Below are 19,943 nucleotides of genomic sequence, written 5' to 3' on the forward strand. Positions count from 1 at the left end.
TAAAGGGGTGAGATGCTGGTAAACGACAGAGCAGCCACCAGGGAGTCAGGAGACCTGGGGCCCTGAGATGAGTTCAAGCGAGAAACGTCAATCGAGAGCTTTATTGCAGGCCAAAGGGCCTGTCCTCAGCACCCCGCTCCTGTCACACAGACACAACACAGGTGCTAGAGCCGCCTGTGAGTGCAGGCACCCTGACCGCAACCAGAGGAGAAGTGTCCACAGCACTGCGATCTGTCCCCACAACTCGTCCCGAGGCATGCGGGCACCGATGACCAAGGAGGAGAAATTACAGTGGGAGAGCAGTTTGTGAATCCATGTTCAGCCACTGAGAAAGCAGGAGCCCAAACAAGGGGAGAGTCCGGCTCAGGCCTCCAGGTTTCCAGCGAGGCAGGGAGAACTTGCAGGTCATCCTTGCAGTTCACGTCAGCAGGAGGAAGCGGAAGCCCCTAGGGAGCTGGGGTACTCTGGCTCCCGGATGGAAAGGCAGGACAGCCGGAGCCTGGGATTCACACGCGTCAGGAGAGGGTGTTCTCCACACTGGAACCGCTGGAGCCGAGGAGGTTCTGAGATGCAAAGAGAGAAGTATTTCCTTCGCCACGGTTTTTAGTTCCTACCCACCAACCTCCCCCCAACTTCAGAAACCCCATCCATCCCTCATCCCTCTTCCTCCCCAGGAACCACCCAACTGCAACACTGTCCGCTCCCCCACTGCCAGCTCACCCCGTACCTAATGGGGTGATCTTAGAGGGTTTCCTCTCAAGCTCAAAAGCAAGCACGATGGGGCGGAGGACACAGGGGCTGGTACAAAGCGTCCGGAGGAAGAGGGTCAAGGGCTCATCATCCGTGGCTGAAGACTAGAAAGGGAAACTCCAGATTAACCAGAACCGCAGAGCCTACAGCTTCTGCCAAGGCCCCGGGAAGCTGGGTGTCTGAGCCCCAGCTCCCAGCCCCATCTCACCTCCAGCTGAGCTCCCGGCCCCGTAAATTGCAAGGCTACTCTCCCCGGCCCTCGGACAAGCTCAAGGAGGGCTGTCCACTCACTGGGACACAGCCCCAGTGCTGCTGCCACATGGTGATGGTTACAGGTCACCAGGGCTGTGGCGGTTCCGTCCTCCACCAGGAGCCTGGGGCAGAAGTGAGGGAAGAAGAAACAGACACTTCACCGCAAAGGCCGGTGGCCAGTGCCCTGACCCACAGCAGGCCTCCCTCCCCTCTTTTTCCATTCTGTAGCTCACTTTACTCCCATTCATGCATGCAAAAAATATTAAGCAACTCCCACCAGCAGAGAATTATGCTAACGCAGGGAGAACAGAGTTATGTCGCAGGATCAGGAAGTACATGGTGCAGTGGGCGGCTGTCCAGTGCCCTCACCTGATGCTGGCCTGGCTTACAGACGTCTGAGTGGAACAAGCAGGGCTCTGAAGAATGCACCTCCCCTGGGATGAAGACAGTGGTGGGAAAATCCTGTAAGTCCTGGCACAGCCCTCTGGCACTCCACCCAGCTCAGCCTGTACCCTCCCTTACCTGGGGGCAGGGACTGGTACAATGAGCACAAACCCAGCGGAGCTGAAGGCTGAAGACGGAAACAATATGGCAAGAGGCAGTGGCCTGGAAGGGGGTCTGGCCACCCTTCAGAAGTTCAGCCAGGTGGACGGTGGGCAGTGGAACACTAGAGAGAAAGAGCGAGCCGTCGGGAAGTAGGCAGAGAGGTTCTGAAAGTAGGGTGGGTCTGTTAGGATCCAGCAGGTATAGGGAAGGGACAGTAGTGGGTTCCATGCTCTCCTGGAAACCCCTTGGCCCCTGCCCCCATTTGGATCCTGGAGTTCTGATAGTCAATACTTATTTCTCAGTTTGAACACCAAGATGTTGGGCCCAGAAAGAGAGACTTGCCTTTTAAACCAAAAAGCCTTCGAGAGACTAGAACATTCAGTCTCTGGGTAAAATGACAGGTAGTGGGCCTTTGTTATCTGAGGCAAAGGAAATTCTCCTGACTCAACAACACGTTCTGCTAGGATTGGAGAAGACCACAGTCATGGCAAAACTGGGGCCAGGGACAGGTGTGAGATGTGGGTGTGAGGCCATGAAGCTCAGGGGCCAGGGCCCAGGGATGCTGACCTGATTGTGGTCTCTGGAGGAAAACTCAAGATCCGCACGTACGTGGATGACCGGAAACAACAGTAAACATTGTGGGATCTACAAGTGGAGGAACAGTGGGGAGGAGAAAGCCATCAAACTGAGGGGAGCTGGGACGCAAAGATCGTGACTCACAGGCCTGGCCACCTGCCTGGGCTCTCCCAAAGCAGGGGGAAGAAGAGGGGAGGGCAGAGAGCACACTCAGCCGATTAACGCAGAGAGGGGGCGCTGCGGCACACGGAGGAGAGCTGGGCACTGGAGAGTGTCCATGGGCGCAGCGGAGCCACAGGACACACCTCCTCACCTGGAAACCCTTCTCTCCAGCTGGCTGAAGTGGACCCGGGCTCCTGGAAGGAGTCCCTGCAGGGAAGGCCAGAGTGGGTCTTCAATATATATGTCCAAGTGAGGGGGGAATTCACAGTCAGCAGTCTCCAGCGCTACAGCCAGCTTCACACACCGCCGCATGGCCCTAGTGTTTGCTACAGAAGGGGGGGTACGTGGTGAGACGGGTCAGGACCATACGGTTCTGCCACTCTACCTCACACCGTTCCCCAAAGCAGGGGTCATTACCAGGCTTCTTCCTGACAGGGCCCACCAGTGGCTCACACAGCGTGCGTGACAAAATCTCAGCTGAGAAAGTCACCAGGGAGTCGGCAGAGCTGGAAGGGCAGAGAAACACACTGAGAATGGAGGCACACGAACACGCAGTGCAGAGTTAGACCACAGACAGAAAAAACAGCAGAAGCGTCTGCTCGAAGGCCTCAGACAAAAGGTCCTGGAAAACATTAAGCTTTGCCAAACTGCACGCTACAAGTGACAGGGCTTGGGGGAAAACAGGACTGGGCAGAAGAAACCCGTGCGACCTTGTGACAGGAGGCCTCAGCGGCAGTAAAATCTGCAGTTGCACTGGGCATCTCTCAGGCCACCTTCTGCGCGCTACGCGTCAAGGCTCATGCCCCCTCCCTCAAGTCCCAGGTCCCTAAAGCTTTCACCTCCAACAGAGACCAGTTTCATGACAATTACAGACACTCCACTAGGATCTTGTTGGCCCCTCCTAGGGGTAAACCATCTCGGCAGCCACGCCAAAAAGCTGACATGAGGAAAGCACGGTTGTTCCTGAAGTCCTAAGCCGGCCACATTTGGCACTAAGGGAAGGCCTTTCCCTAAAAGGTTTTTCCTTTCTATCTTCTTATATTTCCTTTTATTGCTACAGTGTTTCCTTAATTCTGAGAAGGCTTGCTCCTGATCATTTCCAGTTAACATGCTGGGGGTGGGGGAAAATCAGCTATGAAACTCAGCTTCCCTCCTCCTACGCTGACACCATTCCTGCACATTTAAGAAAGACGCACAGGCCTCCTGGGCGCAGGGGAGCAGAGCGTGGCCAGGGGGACTACAGGGGCTGGTGGACATTTACTTGCTACTGAGCAGGTTGGTCAGGGATGATTCCGGCAGCGCCTTGTTCACACTCAGCTCATCTGTGATGTCTGGGGAGCGCTCAAGCTCCAGGGTCCACTCGTTCTGAACAGTGAGGCAGGACACACAGCCAGCCAGCTCCAGCGGACGCTGAGATCTGCAGGCTGACCCGTCCGCCTCGAACACTGCTGGTGTCTGCGGGAAACGGGGAGATCGCCTCTGAGTGCATCCTGGCCCACAGGGAGCTCACAAAATAGCAGGGCTCAGTGCTGTGAAGGAGTGATCTCGATGCAGGCAGGCCATCTGGTTGATCTAAATCCAGCTTTTTTCTAGGCGATCAGGGGGACTAGGCACTGGCACAGCTCTCCACACTCCAACCCAAAGTCAGCTCTTTGGGGAAGGGTATGATGGAGTAGGGTACTCACAGGGGGGCCGGGAGCCACGAGTCGATACACTTGCCCAGGGTGCACGAATGCAAACCAGCGGACTGACGAACCAAAGAAGATGAGGAAAACCTGCGAGCAAGGGGAGCCGTGTGCTGCAGTCACAGCCGGGGACTCGGGGCACAGGAGGTCAGGTCCTAGGTCTCCGAGTCCTGGTTTACCTTCTGGTCCTCATTCTCATCTCCCTGGGGCTCAGGCGGGCCCCATCCAGTCCCCTCCTTCCTCTGGGTGCCCCCAAGCCAGCTCCCTGACACACAGAAACTGAAGGTTGGCGTGGGTGCCTCGGAACTGGTTCCTGGAGGGGCACAAAAATTCCGCTTCATGAGAGCTTCCTTGTGGGACACTAAGAACAGCCGGCTCTGTCCTTCGTGGGGTCCCTCTGGGCAGCAGTGGGGCTCTGTTGGGGGCGTGGCTGAGTAAAGGATGGCTCTAGGCACAGGCAGGATCAGGGCATCAGTCAGAGAGAACTGTGCGTAGACTCTGTTGGGAGGACAGAGAATAGGAGATTTAGTCCCAGCATCCCCACCTGCACCAGGCCTTTCCCTCCTCTCAGGCTCGGGAGGGCAGCCGCTGCCCCAGGGAGCCAACCTGGCCTGCCGCTTCCGGATGAAGTCTGCTTCGCTCAGCTCCTTCCAGGAAGGGAAAGCGCTTCTGACATTCCGCTCTATGACCAGCTGGAACTTCTCCACCCGCACCAGGCAGCCTACAACAAGACAGGTCTCTATTTTGGTAAGAAGAGGACGTGGGACGGACAGTGAGGGAGAACCCCCTGCAAGTCTCACTGCCCACCCAGAACTGCTCCTTTCCTAAAGCAGTGTCAGGACCCACCCCTGGCTCCCTCTGGGAGGGGCACTACCTCCGAGAAGCCACTGCACGTGCCCAGTCCTGTCCCTGGCCGCCTAGGCTGACAGGCTCTGACTGCACTTTCTCGCATATCCCTAAAAGGGCCTGTGCCTGCATCTGGGAGACTTTCCTCTTCAGGATTTCTCACCCAGAAATTCCAATAAGCCCAAATAGGAGCATTATTCTGCTAAACTAAGAATTGCAATCCTATCAAAATCCACAGTGGGAGCTGCAGGAGAGACGGACGCTGGGAACTGTGGCTCTGGTGAGGAGCTCCCTTGCTCCTTCTCCCAAAGTTGGTGATCCACACGCTCCCTCCCAGGTTACCCCCAGTTCTACCCCACTACCGTCTTCTCTCCGCCTTTGCTCAAACCTATGAGCTGCGGGTCCATGAGGGGTTGCTGGTTCTCAGCCAGGAGCAGGCAGGGCAGGGAACCGCTTTGGTCCCGAAGTTGCAGATAACCTTTATGAGATGAAGCCACCAGAACCCCAAGTAAAACCTGCATGAAGATGAAGGCCAAAGTACCAAATATTTATTAAACGAATATGGGGCATTCACTCTGCGATAACACCCATGTTAAATCCCTGACCTCAAAACACGTACATTCAGGGCAGGGAGAAGAGCAATGTGTCTAGCAGCAGGAGAGAAAGTGCATAAACTGGGGCTGGAGGTGAGAGGCCACGCACGACTTCACAGGACATGGAGAGGGAGTTTGGCTTTATTTCATATGCCCTGAGAGAACCATGAATTTCTGGGTTCTCTGGGAGAAGCACTGGGATTTAAGCCAGAGTTCTGCAATTCAAGTGACATTTTTACCTCCTTTCTAGGTGCTGCAGGAAGAATACATTGGTAAGGGCCAAGAACATATAAACAGTCTAGGTAGAAGGCCAGTACAGTCAAAATGACAAGAAGTGACAGTGACGATGGGAAAAGCAGCCCCCTGAGCCTGACAGAGCCCCTTACCTGGGCTGGGTGGAAGGCAGAGGGCAGCAGACAGAGCCAGGACCAGGCCAGGCGGTGATTGAGTTGGCAGCTGGTCAGGTGGGCAGCTTCTGGGAGGGGCAGGAGGGCCTTTGGTTCAAACGAGGCCCATGCCCTGCGCTCTGCTTCCTCCCTCAAGGAGGCCAGGGTGGGGAAACAGTAGGGAGTCTGCAGCCTCGCATACTGTGGGGAAGAGAAGAGAATCAGACCGTGCCCCTTGTTCCCAGGTGTCCCAGGCGTTAGCTCCGCCATCCGCCTTCCCCACTTCCCATACTTTCTGAAGGGGACAGTGATGCGGCTCGGCGAGGATCTCACTGAAGACTTTCCGCCCGGTGCTGGGTGGTGGAGCCAGAACATCCAGCGTGGGAGCCAGGAGCTGCAATCCTAGGCTGGGGCTCCCAGGAGAGGAATGCTGCAGGAACTGGTAGTGTCTCAGCATGTGGGGACACAGCCTTGGGCAGAGAAACGGGGCAGTCACTTCCCCCAAAGACTCTGCCGCTTCCAGGCTTCTGCCTCCCTGACAGAGGGAGTGTCCTACTCCCACCGCCTCCCGACCCCAGACCCTAGACCCTCGTGCTCACTTGCAGGCCAACTCCTCCAGGGCCTTGGCGGCCCAAAGGTAGAGAGGAAGTCCCAGGTGCCGTTCCCATATCAGGTGCTCGTACAGGGAGGCCCCGTGGGCCTGGTGAGAGCACTGATTGCCAGGCTTCTGACAAGAGAAGCTCTGAAGCAGGACGGCGCCGCGGCAGCAGGTAGCCAACACTGGCCTTTTTGTCCCTCCACCCACCGACTGCAGGAGGTGAACATCCAGGAGCTGCGGAAAGCAGAAAGAGTGAAAGACGCAGAGGTGAAGCCGCCAACTCAACAACCCCAGGCAGAGGTGGCTGAGGTTTCCACTCCTGGGTCCCAGAGAAGGAGACACAACTTCCCCTACACTGGCTGGTGTTAGCTCCAGCCTCCATGCCCTACATTCCATGAGCAGCCACTCTCCCTCTAAGGGAAGCCTCCACTTCCACAAGCTCTGGTCCAGCTCTCTGCAGCCAGGCGGCTCCTGGCTGGACAGGCGCAGCTCCAGCTTCTCAGCAGACCCCTGCCGCCATCCTGGGCCTGCTTCAGGCCCTCCACTGAAGGAGATGTTCTGGCCTCATCCCTTCCTCCCAGTGCCCGACATGACTTCTTGCCAGTTTAAGGTCTGGTCCGAATCATTCTTAAAGAGAACCAGCCCTAACAACACACTGATTATTTGTATATTTTTGCTGTGGAAGTTCCCACCCTCTTAGAAAAATAAAATAAACAGCCCATCAAATCAGAAGCTGCTCAGAGGGTCCCTTGTCCTCAGCCTGACCTCTCACGTACCTTCAGAGAGACCCCGGGTCGCATCACCCGCCTGAGGCTGTGGAACTGCTGGTAGGCGAGGCAAAGCCCCAGCTGCCCGTCCAGCTCATAGAGGCCAGCAGGCTCATTCACCACGCCCGTGACCGTTCCCTGTAAAGAGGCCATAGGGCCAGTTAATCACCAGTGCCTTCCTCTTTGGTGACACACAACTTCTGTCCCGGGAGTTCCAGCATCTCTCCCTCATGCTCACCCCATAATGCAGGAGTGTAGAGTCCCGGTCTAGATCTTTTTGCCGCCCGGTGTCCTGGGAGCTGCTGTCCTGGGAGCTGCTGGGCACAGTAAGTGGTGTGGGGTCAGCCTTCAAGAGGGATTCTTCCAACTCCAGCTGCCGCACGCATTCCGGTTTCAGCAGCATCAGACGGGAGGAAGGACTGGTCGTCCAAACCCGGTCACGGTAACCACGGATCTTGGATGCGCGCACTCCTGTCAGCACATAAGCCTTATCAGGCTGAAGAGCTCGGTGCCACACCAGCTGGCCGGGGATCTGGTTGAAGCAGAGGCAGGCAAGACGATGCATGAGACACTTCTTGCAGCACTGCCCCTCTGCTAGAGTCCTCTCCATCATAACTGGGGCTCAGTGACCGGCTCCGCATGAGTCTTTCCTTGCCACTCCATCTTCTGTAGGTTTGCCAATGAAATCTTAGGCCAGAAAACTGTCAGGATCGCTCTTCTCTCACAGAAAGTGCCAAATATTCCCTAATCCCTGTCCCAGGAAATAAACCACCCCTAAAATTTCCTTCAAAATGTATAAACATGGCTGGCGCCACGGCTCACTAGGCTAATCCTCCGCCTTGCGGCACCTGCACACCGGGTTCTAGTCCCAGGCGGGGCGCCGGATTCTGTCCCGGTTGCCCTTCTTCCAGGCCAGCTCTCTGCTGTGGCCAGGGAGTGCAGTGGAGGATGGCCCAAGTGCCTGGGCCCTGCACCCACATGGGAGACCAGGATAAGCACCTGGCTCCTGCCATCGGATCAGCGTGGTGCGCCGGCCACAGTGCGCCGGCAGCGGCGGCCATTGGAGGGTGAACCAACGGCAAAAGGAAGACCTTTCTCTCTGTCTCTCTCTCTCTCTCACTGTCCACTCTGCCTGTCCAAAAAAACAAAAAATGTATAAACAGGGCTGGCGCTGTGGCTTAGTAGGCTAAGCCTCCATCTGCAGCAGCACCGGCATCCCATATGGGCGCCGGTTCAAGTTCTGGCTGCTCCTCTTCTGATCCAGCTCTTTGCCGATGGCCTGGGAAAGCAATGCAAGATGGTCCAACTGCCTGGGGCCCTCCATGTGGGAGACCTAGAAGAAGCTCCTGGCTCCTGGGTCCTGGCTTTGGATTGGCCCAGCTCTGGCTGTTGCGGCCATTTGGGGAGTGAACTAATGGAAGGAAGACCTTTCTGTCTCTACCTCTCTGTATGTAACTCTACCTCTCAAATAAATAATATATATATATAATATTTTTAAATTGAGAAAGTTATGCCCTTTTCAGTACAGAAATATTCATTTACATAGTCAATATATATTGAGTACACAAGTATCTGATATTGGAACAGATGTTAAGGAAAGTATGACAAAACCAGGGAACACAGAGTTAAACCTAAGAAATAACATAGAGCCATTTATGATCAAGTGTCAAAAACAATATGTGTTCTGCAAGGGTACAATATATATTCAAAAGAGAGGGTCAAAACAGGCTGGAATGATCATAAACCCCTAGTGAACTTGAACAGTCATGTTCTGAAGGAGCAAGTATCTCTTATCCAAAATGCTTGAGGCTTGCTACAGTTTGAACATGATTTGACTTCCCAAATCATGAAGACACTTGAATCCCAAAGTCTGATGTTAACAGAAGATAGATTAATGTTAATGACTGATGGATTAAGGGGTGGAGATTTGATCCAATTATGATGTTTGGGAGGCAGGCCTGATAGGAAGGCCACAACATCCTCCTCTCTTCTAGTAATTCACACCCTACCCCCTCTTCAAGACCCAGGTCAAGCCTAAATTTCCTCATAAAGCCTGCTCCCGCACAATAAGCTATAGCTGACTTGTTGGAGCACTTGCCAACTACACTACACACCTTAAAAATTACATACGGCTTTGAATTATTGTTTAATTCATAAACCAATACCACATGGGCTCTACAGTAAGATAATAGCCCACTTCAGGCACCCTGTAGAAATTCAACCACATTTCAGAAATTTCCCGCTTGATGTATACTGTAATACATGAAAGAGGCAACAGAATTTCCTAATGGTGTCTGGGAGATTTAGAACATTCTCCAGTAGAGAAAATATTTAAGATTCTCTTTAAGCTAGGAAGAGAAATCAAGATCAGAAATTTGAGCAACTACTAAGCATTTTTACTTTCAACATTTTTCATTACCTACACTCTAATTGCTGTCATTCAACACATACATATGAATTTTTTTTTTTTTTTTGACAGGCAGAGTGGACAGTGAGAGAGAGAGAGAGAGAGAGAGAGAGAAAGGTCTTCCTTTGCCGTTGGTTCACCCTCCAATGGCCACCACGGCCAGCGCGCTGCAGCCGGCGCACCGCGCTGATCTGAAGGCAGGAGCCAGGTGCTTATCCTGGTCTCCCATGGGGTGCAGGGCCCAAGCACTTGGGCCATCCTCCACTGCACTCCCTGGCCACAGCAGAGAGCTGGCCTGGAAGAGGGGCAACCGGGACAGAATCCGGCGCCCCGCCCGGGACTAGAACCCGGTGTGCAGGTGCCGCAAGGCGGAGGATTAGCCTAGTGAGCCGCGGCGCCGGCCATGAATTCATGAAGTGCTAATAAATGCCATCATGTCCTATTTTGATATGGACAAAGTTTTCCTTTAATTTTTTAATGTTTCCAAGACATATTCAGATAATTATATGTTATAAAGCAATGATTAGTAAAAAAATCAGTGGTTTTAAAACCTTACCAATTGATATAAACAGTCAATGATAAGTACAAAGATCTTTTGTTTTTTGGGTTTTTTTGGTGTACATATTCAATGTCTTAATGGTGCTAAGATGAATGACAGCTTGGTCACACTCTTTACAAAATATATATTTATTTGAAAAACAGAGCAGCAGACAGGGAGGGAGAGAGGGTGAGAGAGAGATTTTCCATCCTCTGATTTACTCTCCAAATGCCTACAACAACCAGGGGTAAGCCAGGTGGAAGCCAGGAGCCAGGAACTTCATCAGAGTCTCCCATGTGTGTGGCAGGAAGCCAAGCATTTGGCCCATCATTCACAACGCTCCCTGGGACTGCCCTCCACAGCCCTGTTCTAGAAATAGTTCTCCCAGTTGTCCTCCTTTCCTATGTGGTTCCTCCTATCACGTTAGCTTCCTCATGAAGGGCTCCAGCACTCCTTCCACACGCCGTGCCCCTGAATTGACACTAATCCTCACCTGCACGATGACAGGCACGCGGCTAACAGCTGGGGATGATCCGCCTAGAGACAGGATGAAGTAAGCTTTCTTCTGACTTCTCACCAGGGCACTCAGTCCAACCAGATTTCCAGCCAGGTTTGGCTGTGTTACTCTGGGCTTGCTAAGGAGGAAGAGGAGAGGGAGAAGTCATGTTGTCTTTTTTCCCTACAAATATCTTCCTTCCACTGTAAATAACCTGGTAGTGATGTAAACTGTCCATCGGCCAAAGTCATTATTCTAAAAACTTAACTCTTCTTACCTTTAAATAAGGCACAGTTCCCTTGAACAAGCCAACTTTGAACATCCACACGTGCAGCCCCACTGCTCCCTTGATTTGGAACATCCCATTTATATTATGATCAATACTTTCCCTTCTTTCCACTGACCCACCAGCCTCCTCCAAATGCCCGAGCGCTTCTCCCTCCCCTGGAGGGGCAAGAATTACCCGTGTGTGAGTAGGCGGGAGGCAGTCTCCGGGTAGAGGACAGGGATGGGCACAAGGGGGTCAGGGCTGATGGTCAAAGGAAACACCGGCACAGGGGTAGCCCAGAGCTCCAAGTGTCCTTCCTCTGAGAAATTCCATTTGGCAGGAGGGAGGTAACTCCAACTGGGGAACAAAAAGAGATGGCCCAACCAAGAGAGCTCCAGATCTATGAGCTAGAAAAGACGGAGAACACAGGTTACCCAGGGCGCTGCTCCTGCCTTGCTCCCTAGACACCCACTCATGTTAGGATCTGATCATCTGACCTCCCCCTTCTACTCACCTCACAGCCCAGGACCCCAGTGTTATCTTTCACGTACAGGCTTCCGTTCCTGCAGTCTTGTTCCGAGTCCCCCAGCGAGTCAGTCAGAGTCCCTAGGAGGATCAGCTGCTCCCGGGGCAGGGGGGTTCCATTTGGTTCAGCCTTTTTGGCCCAAGCCTGGTAGTCACTACTGCTCCAGGAGAGGTGGCTGCAGCATGGGTGATGCTGGTGGGTCCTGAGGTCCTGTGCCGAGACAAAGCTGTAGAGCAAAGAGCGTGGAGGTCCTGCAAAGCCAGGTCCAAATCTAGGAGGCTGCCCTTAAGTGTGGGAGAACCCCAAGACACCAAGGAAAGGGTGAAGGGAAACGTAGACTGAGATGAATTTGTTTGATTGAACGAAGGGGAAAAATGAGAAAATGAGGATGGGGATTCAGTCTGAGGGCTGGGCAGTACCTAGGGAAAAGAGAAAATCTGTGCTCAAAGTCTTGAAAAAGATGATGTCAGAGAGAGGCCCCGGAAAAATGAAGTAGGAAAAAGGAGGAGCTGAGGAAACGAGTATGTGGGGAGACCACTTTATAGATACCACAAACAGCTCCCTGGAAAGCGTCTCCGCCCTCAGTTCCGTGGACTCCAATGGGGCTACATAGGAAGCTGCCTAGTGGCTCAACTGCAGTGGCCTCAGCCAGGTTTCTTGCCTAGTCTAGGGTATCACAGTACAAAAGACCGGCTGGGAAAGTGAAGCTGAGATTCCGGGTGTTGTACTTGATATAAATAAATCATTAAAGTTGTGTTAAATCCACAGTTTTATAATAGCACTACTCTTACTCACTTACATCCCCATGATTTTTTTAAGCAGAAAAGAAATAGGATAGGGTTACAAACATCACAGTTAATCCTCCTTGTTGTACTCAGGAACACCATCTATGTGTGAGTACTAACGGCGGGGCATACTGTTCTAGACAGCTACCTCCTTCTGCATCTGCTGTCATTGTTTCCCTAAGGGAGCAGGAAGCTAACATGTGTTGAGTCCCTGGTATGCACATTGTACTACACTGGGTCACAATCAATACTTCATTTACTCCATTAAAAAAAAAAAAACAAACTTCCTGTAAACACTATCAAAGATGAAACTAAGTGAGGTTAAGGTACACAGAGGCATAGGTGGCAAAGCTAAGCCTCATTTGAAAAATCCCTGTTCTTTCTCTAGTTTCCCTACTTCTCTGAAGGCCCAAGAAAAAGCAACCAGAGAGAAGTGTCGCTTTACCCTAGACACCTCAGGACAGAAAACAGTAAGGTGAGGGGTTAGTCTTCCCAGATTCTTCAGGGTCTGGTCAGGAAGCCATAGATGACAATCTCTGTCCTTTGCATCTGCCCTGCTCTGTAGCTTCCAAGCCCTAGCACAGTGCCTGGCACACGCCATGCACTTGAAAAAGGGGAATGGAAATGAATGAATCAAATTGTATTTGTATCTGCACTGGAGCCGGCGCTGTGGCGTGGCAGGTAGAGCCGTCTGCAGTGCTGGCATCCAATGGGGGCGCCGGTTTGAGTCCCGGCTGCTCCACTTCCAATCCAGCTCTCTGCTATGGCCTGGGAAAGCAGTAGAAGATGGCCCAAGTCCTTGGGACCCTGCACCCGGGACCCTGTACCCATGTGGGAGACCTGGAAGAAGCTCCTGGCTCCGGCCGTTGTGGACATCTGCAGAGTGAACCAGTGGATGGAAGATCTCTCTCTCTCTACCTATGCCTCTTTCTAACTCTGCCTTTCAAATAAATAAATGAATCTTTATTTTTTAAAAGATTTAATTTATGTATTAAATTTATGTCTTCCATCCGCTGGTTCACTCCCCAGATGGCCGCAACAGCCACAGCTGTGAGAGAGAGACAGAAAGGTCTTCCTTTGCGGTTGGTTCACCCCCCAGTGGCTGCTGCGGCCCACGCACCACGCTGACCCGAAGCCAGGAACCAGGTGCTTCTCCTGGTCTCCCACACGTGGGCCATCCTCCACTGCACTCCCGGGCCACAACAGAGAGCTGGACTGGAAGAAGAGCAACTGGGACAGAATCCAGCGCCCCGACCGGGACTAGAACCCAGGGTGCTGGCACTGCAGGCGGAGGATTAGCCTAGTGAGGCACGGCGCCAGCCACTTCCCCTTTTATAATCTTAGGTCGTTCTTTGTCAATCCCCGGTTCAGCCTCCCCTGCCCCTCCTGCACCTTACCTGTAGCTGAGGGGCAGCGTAAAGTCCTGGTTCCTTCCCTGGGACAGCCAGACCGTTTTTACACAATCAATCACCAGCTGAGTCAACTGGCCATTAGACTCCTCGCTACTGGGACACAGCGTCTTCTGGACGAAGGTCTGGGCAGCCTCAAGCCAGGCTTGCTCCTGAGGAAAGTGTATCCAGTTAAAACACCTTCGTGACTGTCCTGGAAACTTTGCAGAATAAAGGAATAGAGGGCATGTGCAATGATCAAAGCACAGGAGTTCAGAACTTGAAACCTTAAGTCTTAGTCCAGCCATAAAGTTACCTCAGCGCTGGCCATCTGTCTGGCTTTGGTCTTGTCTCTTTCTCTAGCAAACCTACAGTAATCCTTAAAATGGTCAACTAGAACATTGATTTCTCTGTAGAGCCATCTGACTGTACCAGGCTGAAGACTGCTCTTTCCTGGAAGCTCACACACACACACACACACACACACCTGTATTAAGAGTGACAAGCCTGGGCTGGTATTGTGGCATATTGGCACTGGTTCCAGTCCCGGCCGCTCGACTTCTGACCCAGCTCCAAGCCAATGAGCCTGGGAAAGCAGAGGAAGATGCCCAAGTGCTTGAGCTGCTGAACCCACATGGGAGACCCGGAAGAAGCTCCTTGCTCCTGGCTTTGGTCTTGCCCAGCGCTGGCCATTGTGGCCATTTGGGGAGTGAACCAACAAATGGAAGATCTCTCTGTCTTTCCCTCTCTCTCTGTAACTCTACCTTTCAAACAAATAAAATAAATTTAAAAAAAGAGCAATTATTCCCATGTTTAGTGCCAGATCTTACATAGAACTGGTTCCAGAGTTAGCAAGAATGGTCAAAATTGTCTTTTAAAAAATCCTTTAAGGGGCTGGGGCTATGTCTTAGTGGGCTAAGGCTCCACTTGCAGTGCCAGAATCCCATATGGGCACCAATTTGTGTCCCATCTGCTCCTCTTCCAATCCAGCTCTCTGCTATGGCCTGGGAAAGCAGCAGATGATGACTCAAGTGCTTGGGACCCTGTACCACGAGGGAGACCTGGAAGAAGCTCCTGGCTCCTGATCATCTCAGCTCTGGCCATTGCAGCCATCTGGGGAATGAACCAGCGGATGGAAGACCTGTTTCTCCCTCTTTCTGTTTGCAACTCCACCTCTCAAATAAATAAATAAAACCTTTATTTAAAAAAAAAAAATCCTTCAAACTGGCCTATAAAGAACGGGACACAGTACTTTACTATGATATGTGTGATATATGCATGTTTACTTATGTATAAGTGTAAGTAAAATGAATAGCAGACAGTACATAAAAAGGACATAGGCAGGGCTGGGTGCTGTGGCTTAGCAAGCTAAGGCTCCCCATGGACACCCACATCCCATTTCAGAGTGCCTGAGATCCAGCCCTGCCTCTGCTTCTGATCTAGCTTCCTGTGCATGTGAATCCCAGGAGCCAGGCGGACGATGACCCAACTCCTGGCTTTGGCCTGGGCCAATCCTGGCTGCTGCAGGCATTTGGGGAGTAAACAAATGGGAGATCTGTCTCTGTCACTCTGCCTTTCAAATAATAATAATAAAGGACATAAGCAGAGTATAATTTTAATCATTTTTTTAAAATTCAAGGGTATGAATTTGAGTTCTCATAGACCATATATACAGGAGACAATTCCACTGTATTTGTTTCCTATTCTGTCTTTTCAGCTAAGATGTCAGTTTCCTAAGATGTGACGTAGACCAATGGATCATCTGTGTATACTTGATACACACCTGGACAGAGAGTTGCCATTCCCTGTGCCTCCTTTTCATGTTTTTTATTTTAACTTGATATATATATATATATTTTTTTTTCTTTTTTGACAGGCAGAGTAGACAGTGAGAGAGAGAGACAGAGAGAAAGCTCTTCCTTTGCCGTTGGTTCACCCTCCAATGGCCGCTGCGGCCGGCGCACCGCGCTGATCCGATGGCAGGAGCCAGGTACTTATCCTGGTCTCCCATGGGGTGCAGGGCCCAAGCACTTGGGCCATCCTCCACTGCACTCCCTGGCCACAGCAGAGAGCTGGCCTGGAAGAGGGGCAACCGGGATAGAATCCGGCGCCCCGACCGGAACTAGAACCCAGTGTGCCGGCGCTGCAAGTCAGAGGATTAGCCTAGTGAGCCATGGCGCCAGCCTTGATATTGATCTAAAAATAAGAAAAAAAATTTGTTTTTCTCTCTGAGAATCCACCAAATTGGCAGAGAAATTAGATTGCTTTGGCAGTGGTGTAAGGACTGGGTTCTATCAACTTCCTTAATTTGGTTGTGTCTTCTAAAGATTTATTTTATTTACTGGAAAGGCAGAGTTACAGAGAGAGAGGCAGATCTTCCATCCATTCATTGTTCATTCCGCAAACGGCCTCAGCAACTGGAACTGGGCCAGGTTGAAGCCAGGAGCTTCCTCCAGGTCTCCCACATGGGTGCAGGGGCCCAAGTATTGAGGCCATCCTCCGCTGCATTTCCCAGGCACATTAGCAAGCAGCTGGATCAGAAGTGGAACAGCCAGGACTCAAACTGGTGCTCTTATGGGACGCCTGTGTTGCAGGCAGCAGCTTAACCTGTTGTGCCACAGTGCCGGTCCCTGGCTGCCTCATATTTCTTATTTTTTTCTCCATGATTTTTCCCCATTCAAATGGTTCAGATGAAGAGAAGCACAGGGTGAGGTATGGGAGAAGGGGCACAGAGCTTCTGTGCCCTCTCTGGGCTCACCACCCTCCAGGAGCCTCAGGTTCAGCTCTAAGGAAGTTGCTGTTGTACACGGGGAACTTTAGGGAAGGGGCTAGCTTGACTGTAGAATTCTGACACAGTTCAACAGCACTTAGGGGCTGGCCCTTTATCCTTCTTGGTCCTTGGTGCTGCTTGAAACCTTTATGCGTCCATCCCTGCACCCCCGAGGCTCCTCTGTTGCTCTTCCACATTCAGAGAATCTTCAGCAGCTTGAAAAATCAGCCTTCAAGTTCTAGCTGATTTTGGCCACCGTCAGGACAGCTCTATCGCTGACCTTCCTCTTCACTCCACCTCAGCTAGAAACTCATTCCTGGTTGGAGTGGTGGACACTGTTCAGGTCATCATCCAGAGCTGACCCACCAGCAGAATCAAATCCTGGATCCTCATACTTTTTTGTCTTGCTTTATCAGTCTTCCCTTGTAGTTGCTATTCCTCTGACAGCTTGTCCATGGCCTGGTACACTGAATCCATGTGTAACACTGCTGCCTCAAAAGTGAAATCACCTAGGTTTTGTTAAAAGGCAAATACATATCCTTTTGTGGTTCCTAGGTGTGATAATTGGGTCTTCGGGGAGTTGTCTCCCTCAAAATTTGTTGCAACGTTTACAAAGTACCCATTGGAATCTGTGGATGTCATAGACTGAATCAGCTAGGGGGCGAGGGGCCGGCTCTGCGGCAGAGCAGGTAAACCCATATGGGCGCCGGTTTGAGTCCCGGCTGCTCCACTTCCAATCCAGCTCTCTGCTGTGGCCTGGGAAAGCAGTCGAAGATGGCCCAAGTCCTTGGGCTCCTGCACTCACGTGGGAGACCCAAAGGAAGCTCCTGGCTCCTGGCTTCAGATCAGTGCAGCTCCAGCTATTGCAGTCAATAGGGGGAGTAAACCAGCGTACGGAAGACCTCTCTCTCTCTGCCTCTCCTTCTCTCTCTGTGTAACTCTTTCAAATAAATAAATCTTTAAAAAAAAAAAAAAAGCAAGGGGGCAAGAGCCTGTATTTTAATTATCTCCATAGATTAATATTGCTATGGCTGAAGCTTAAGAAGCCTGCACTTTCTCCCTAATAACCTCACCCGCTGCATGGCTTTAACTGATAGAGACTGACATACGTAGATCTCTACCTTAGCTGAGCTCTCTCTCCTGAACTTCAGTTCCATCCAGCTGTCTACCTTGGCCAACGTACAGACAGCACATAAGCCCAACACTGACCATTTCCTAAAACCCACGCCTCCTCTAGCTCTCATCTCATGCTATGTTCACTAACTTAGCAAACAGCACCTTCCACGAAGTACACCAAATAGCTGTTCTAGCCTGCAACCTGGACGATCTCTTGAACGCCTTCCTTCCCCTCTACAAGATCCAGTTGTTTAGATTCTAGCTCCTTAGGCCAGGTCGGAGTCACCATCCTCTGTCACTGCATTTCAACCACAAGCTCCTAGCCGGGACTTTCCTGTCCACTCTCGACACAGCTACCTCCGTAAACTAACATGCCAAATGTCACCCAATCGCTCCTGAGTGCCAACACTCAGTGATGCCCAGGCTCAAGTCGCCGCTCAGCAGGGCTGTCAGCTCTGACCCCTCCTCCTGCTCTATCTCTTGCTTTGATCCTGTGTCAGCTCCCACCATGAAACCCTTCAGCACGATTTTTGTTTTCCTCGCTAACTCCTACACACGCTTGGGTATCGACTATCAACGGTCCCCTCTAGGAATCCTCACTTCCCCCATCAACTAGCTCCGGGTTTCCCCCTGGGCTAGAACCCTAGGGCGTGGACGGAGAACGTGTTTACGGCTCACGAAGAGCGCCGCACCAACGAAGGAATCAAACTATTCGCAGAACCAGTCAGACACGTGCGAGCGAACCGCCTCACCCCGGGCCCAGGTGCGGCCAATGAGGTGACGAGGCCAGAGAGACACGGCAAGAACACGAGAAGAAAGAAAATCCAAACAGACAAGAAAAAACGGACAACGGACGGATGGCAGCACTCACGGAGCTAGGAGGCTGAGCCCCGCACGAAGCCATGACGCCGAAGCTCCGCCCCTGGGTAGCGCGCGAACCGCCGGCGCGGGTGCTCTCGGGAGGGCCGCTCGCTGACGTCATCCGTGGGCGCGTCCTGGCGGTCAAGCTCTCTGCTCTTGCCAAGGGGAGAAGGCTTTCCTCCCTAAAGCAGCCGGAACACTCGTTCCTTTGTGCTAAAGCCTTAACTCGGTGACAACTGTTTTGTTTTGTTTTGTTTTGTTTTGTTTTTTACTTTGTTTCTCGCACTGAACTGTGAGCTCCTAGGAGTCAAGAGCCTTGTTCTATTTATCTTTGTATTCTGAGCCAAGAAAAGCACTTATTGCTAAATAACTTGGTAACTGTGGATCCATTAATGAAGGCTTCTGCTCCTAATTCGGTCAACTAGCCGATCAGTCCACAGCTTGGTAGGCAGTAGAGTCCATAGAACTCACTCAGCGGTGCGCAGGCACATTCCAAGTTTCTGGGGGTATAGCAGTGAACAAAACATAAAATCCCTGTTCACATGGAACTTACAGACTTAAAAATAAACAGGAAAAGGGGCTGGCGCTGTGGCGTAGCAGGTAAAGCCACTGCCTGCAGTACTGGCTGCTCCACTTCCGATCCAGCTCCCTGTTAATGTGCCTGGGAAAGCAATGGAACATGGCCAAGTCCTTGGGCCCCTGCACCTATGTGGGAGACCCGGAATTTCGAAGCTCCAGCCTCCTGACTTGCAATCGGCCTAGTGCCAGCTATTGTGGCCATCTGGGAAGTGAACCAGGGGATGGAAGACCACCCCCCACCCCGCGCGCCTTGCTCTCTCTCTGCCCCTGCCTCTCTGTAATTCTGCCTTTCAAATAAATAAATAAATCTTTAAAAATTAGTAAAGTGTGGAGAATTAAGAAAGTTCTATGAAAAGACTGCTGCGCCTGAGCAAGTGCAAACAGAGGAGCACCGTACATTGATAAAATTTGTCCTTTGTTGGGGCCCGCACTGTGGTGCAGCGGGTTAATGCCCTAGTCTGAAGTGTTGGCAATGCCCTAGTCTGAAGTGTTGGCATCCCATATGGGCTCCAGTTTGAGACCCGGCTGCTCCACTTCTGATCCACTTCTCTGCTATAGCCTGGGAAAGCAGTAGAAGATGGCCCAGGTCCTTGGGCCCCTGCACCCATGTGGGAGACCCAGAAGAAGCTCCTGGCTTCTGATCGGCGCAGCTCCAGCTGTTGCGGCCAGTTGGGGAGTGAGCCATTGGATGGAAAACCTCTCTCTGCTTCTTCTCTCTCTGTGTAAGTCTGACTTTCAAATAAATATATAAATCTTTAAAAAAAAATTTGTCCTTTATTTCCAGAGGTCAAAGCAACAGGGTTTTTAATGGCAAAAACCACAGTGGCGGGCGGAATAGGAGGAGGCCTAAGGGAAACTAATATGAATTACAATCTTGACAATAGACAAAGTACAATGTTAACATTAATCCTGGTGTTTTAAGCTTGAGCTTGAGGATGCTAACGAGTTTCTATGCTCTGCCAAGTGGGATGCAGTGTACTGTCATTGTATGAGTGCAATTATTGTCTGAGTTTTAGATCATAGTTTCAGACCAGAATCTCACAGTGGA

At 51.7% G+C, this 19,943-nt stretch overlaps 1 protein-coding gene and 1 pseudogene across 1 annotated transcript; one reads left to right on the forward strand and one right to left on the reverse strand.

Annotated features, from left to right (window-relative positions):
• Positions 1-82: 82 nt before the first annotated feature.
• On the reverse strand, positions 83-18,429 carry CTC1 (CST telomere replication complex component 1). The gene is made up of 23 exons (XM_002719018.5): positions 18,327-18,429; positions 13,579-13,742; positions 11,385-11,622; positions 11,066-11,277; positions 10,600-10,741; positions 7,400-7,693; positions 7,171-7,299; positions 6,396-6,628; positions 6,089-6,266; positions 5,797-5,997; positions 5,206-5,332; positions 4,578-4,692; positions 4,151-4,469; positions 3,972-4,061; positions 3,548-3,741; positions 2,704-2,792; positions 2,438-2,612; positions 2,116-2,193; positions 1,525-1,669; positions 1,372-1,436; positions 959-1,124; positions 728-854; positions 83-563 (listed from the first exon to the last, which is right to left on the reverse strand). The coding sequence occupies exons 1-23, from the start codon at positions 18,357-18,359 to the stop codon at positions 424-426; spliced, it is 3,654 nt and encodes a 1,217-aa protein (XP_002719064.2). The 5' UTR covers positions 18,360-18,429; the 3' UTR covers positions 83-423.
• LOC127489529 (small nucleolar RNA U13) lies at positions 16,876-16,968 on the forward strand (annotated as a pseudogene).
• Positions 18,430-19,943: the final 1,514 nt, after the last annotated feature.

Source organism: Oryctolagus cuniculus, chromosome 17 (assembly GCF_964237555.1).
Source record: "Oryctolagus cuniculus chromosome 17, mOryCun1.1, whole genome shotgun sequence".
Lineage (NCBI taxonomy): Eukaryota > Metazoa > Chordata > Mammalia > Lagomorpha > Leporidae > Oryctolagus > Oryctolagus cuniculus.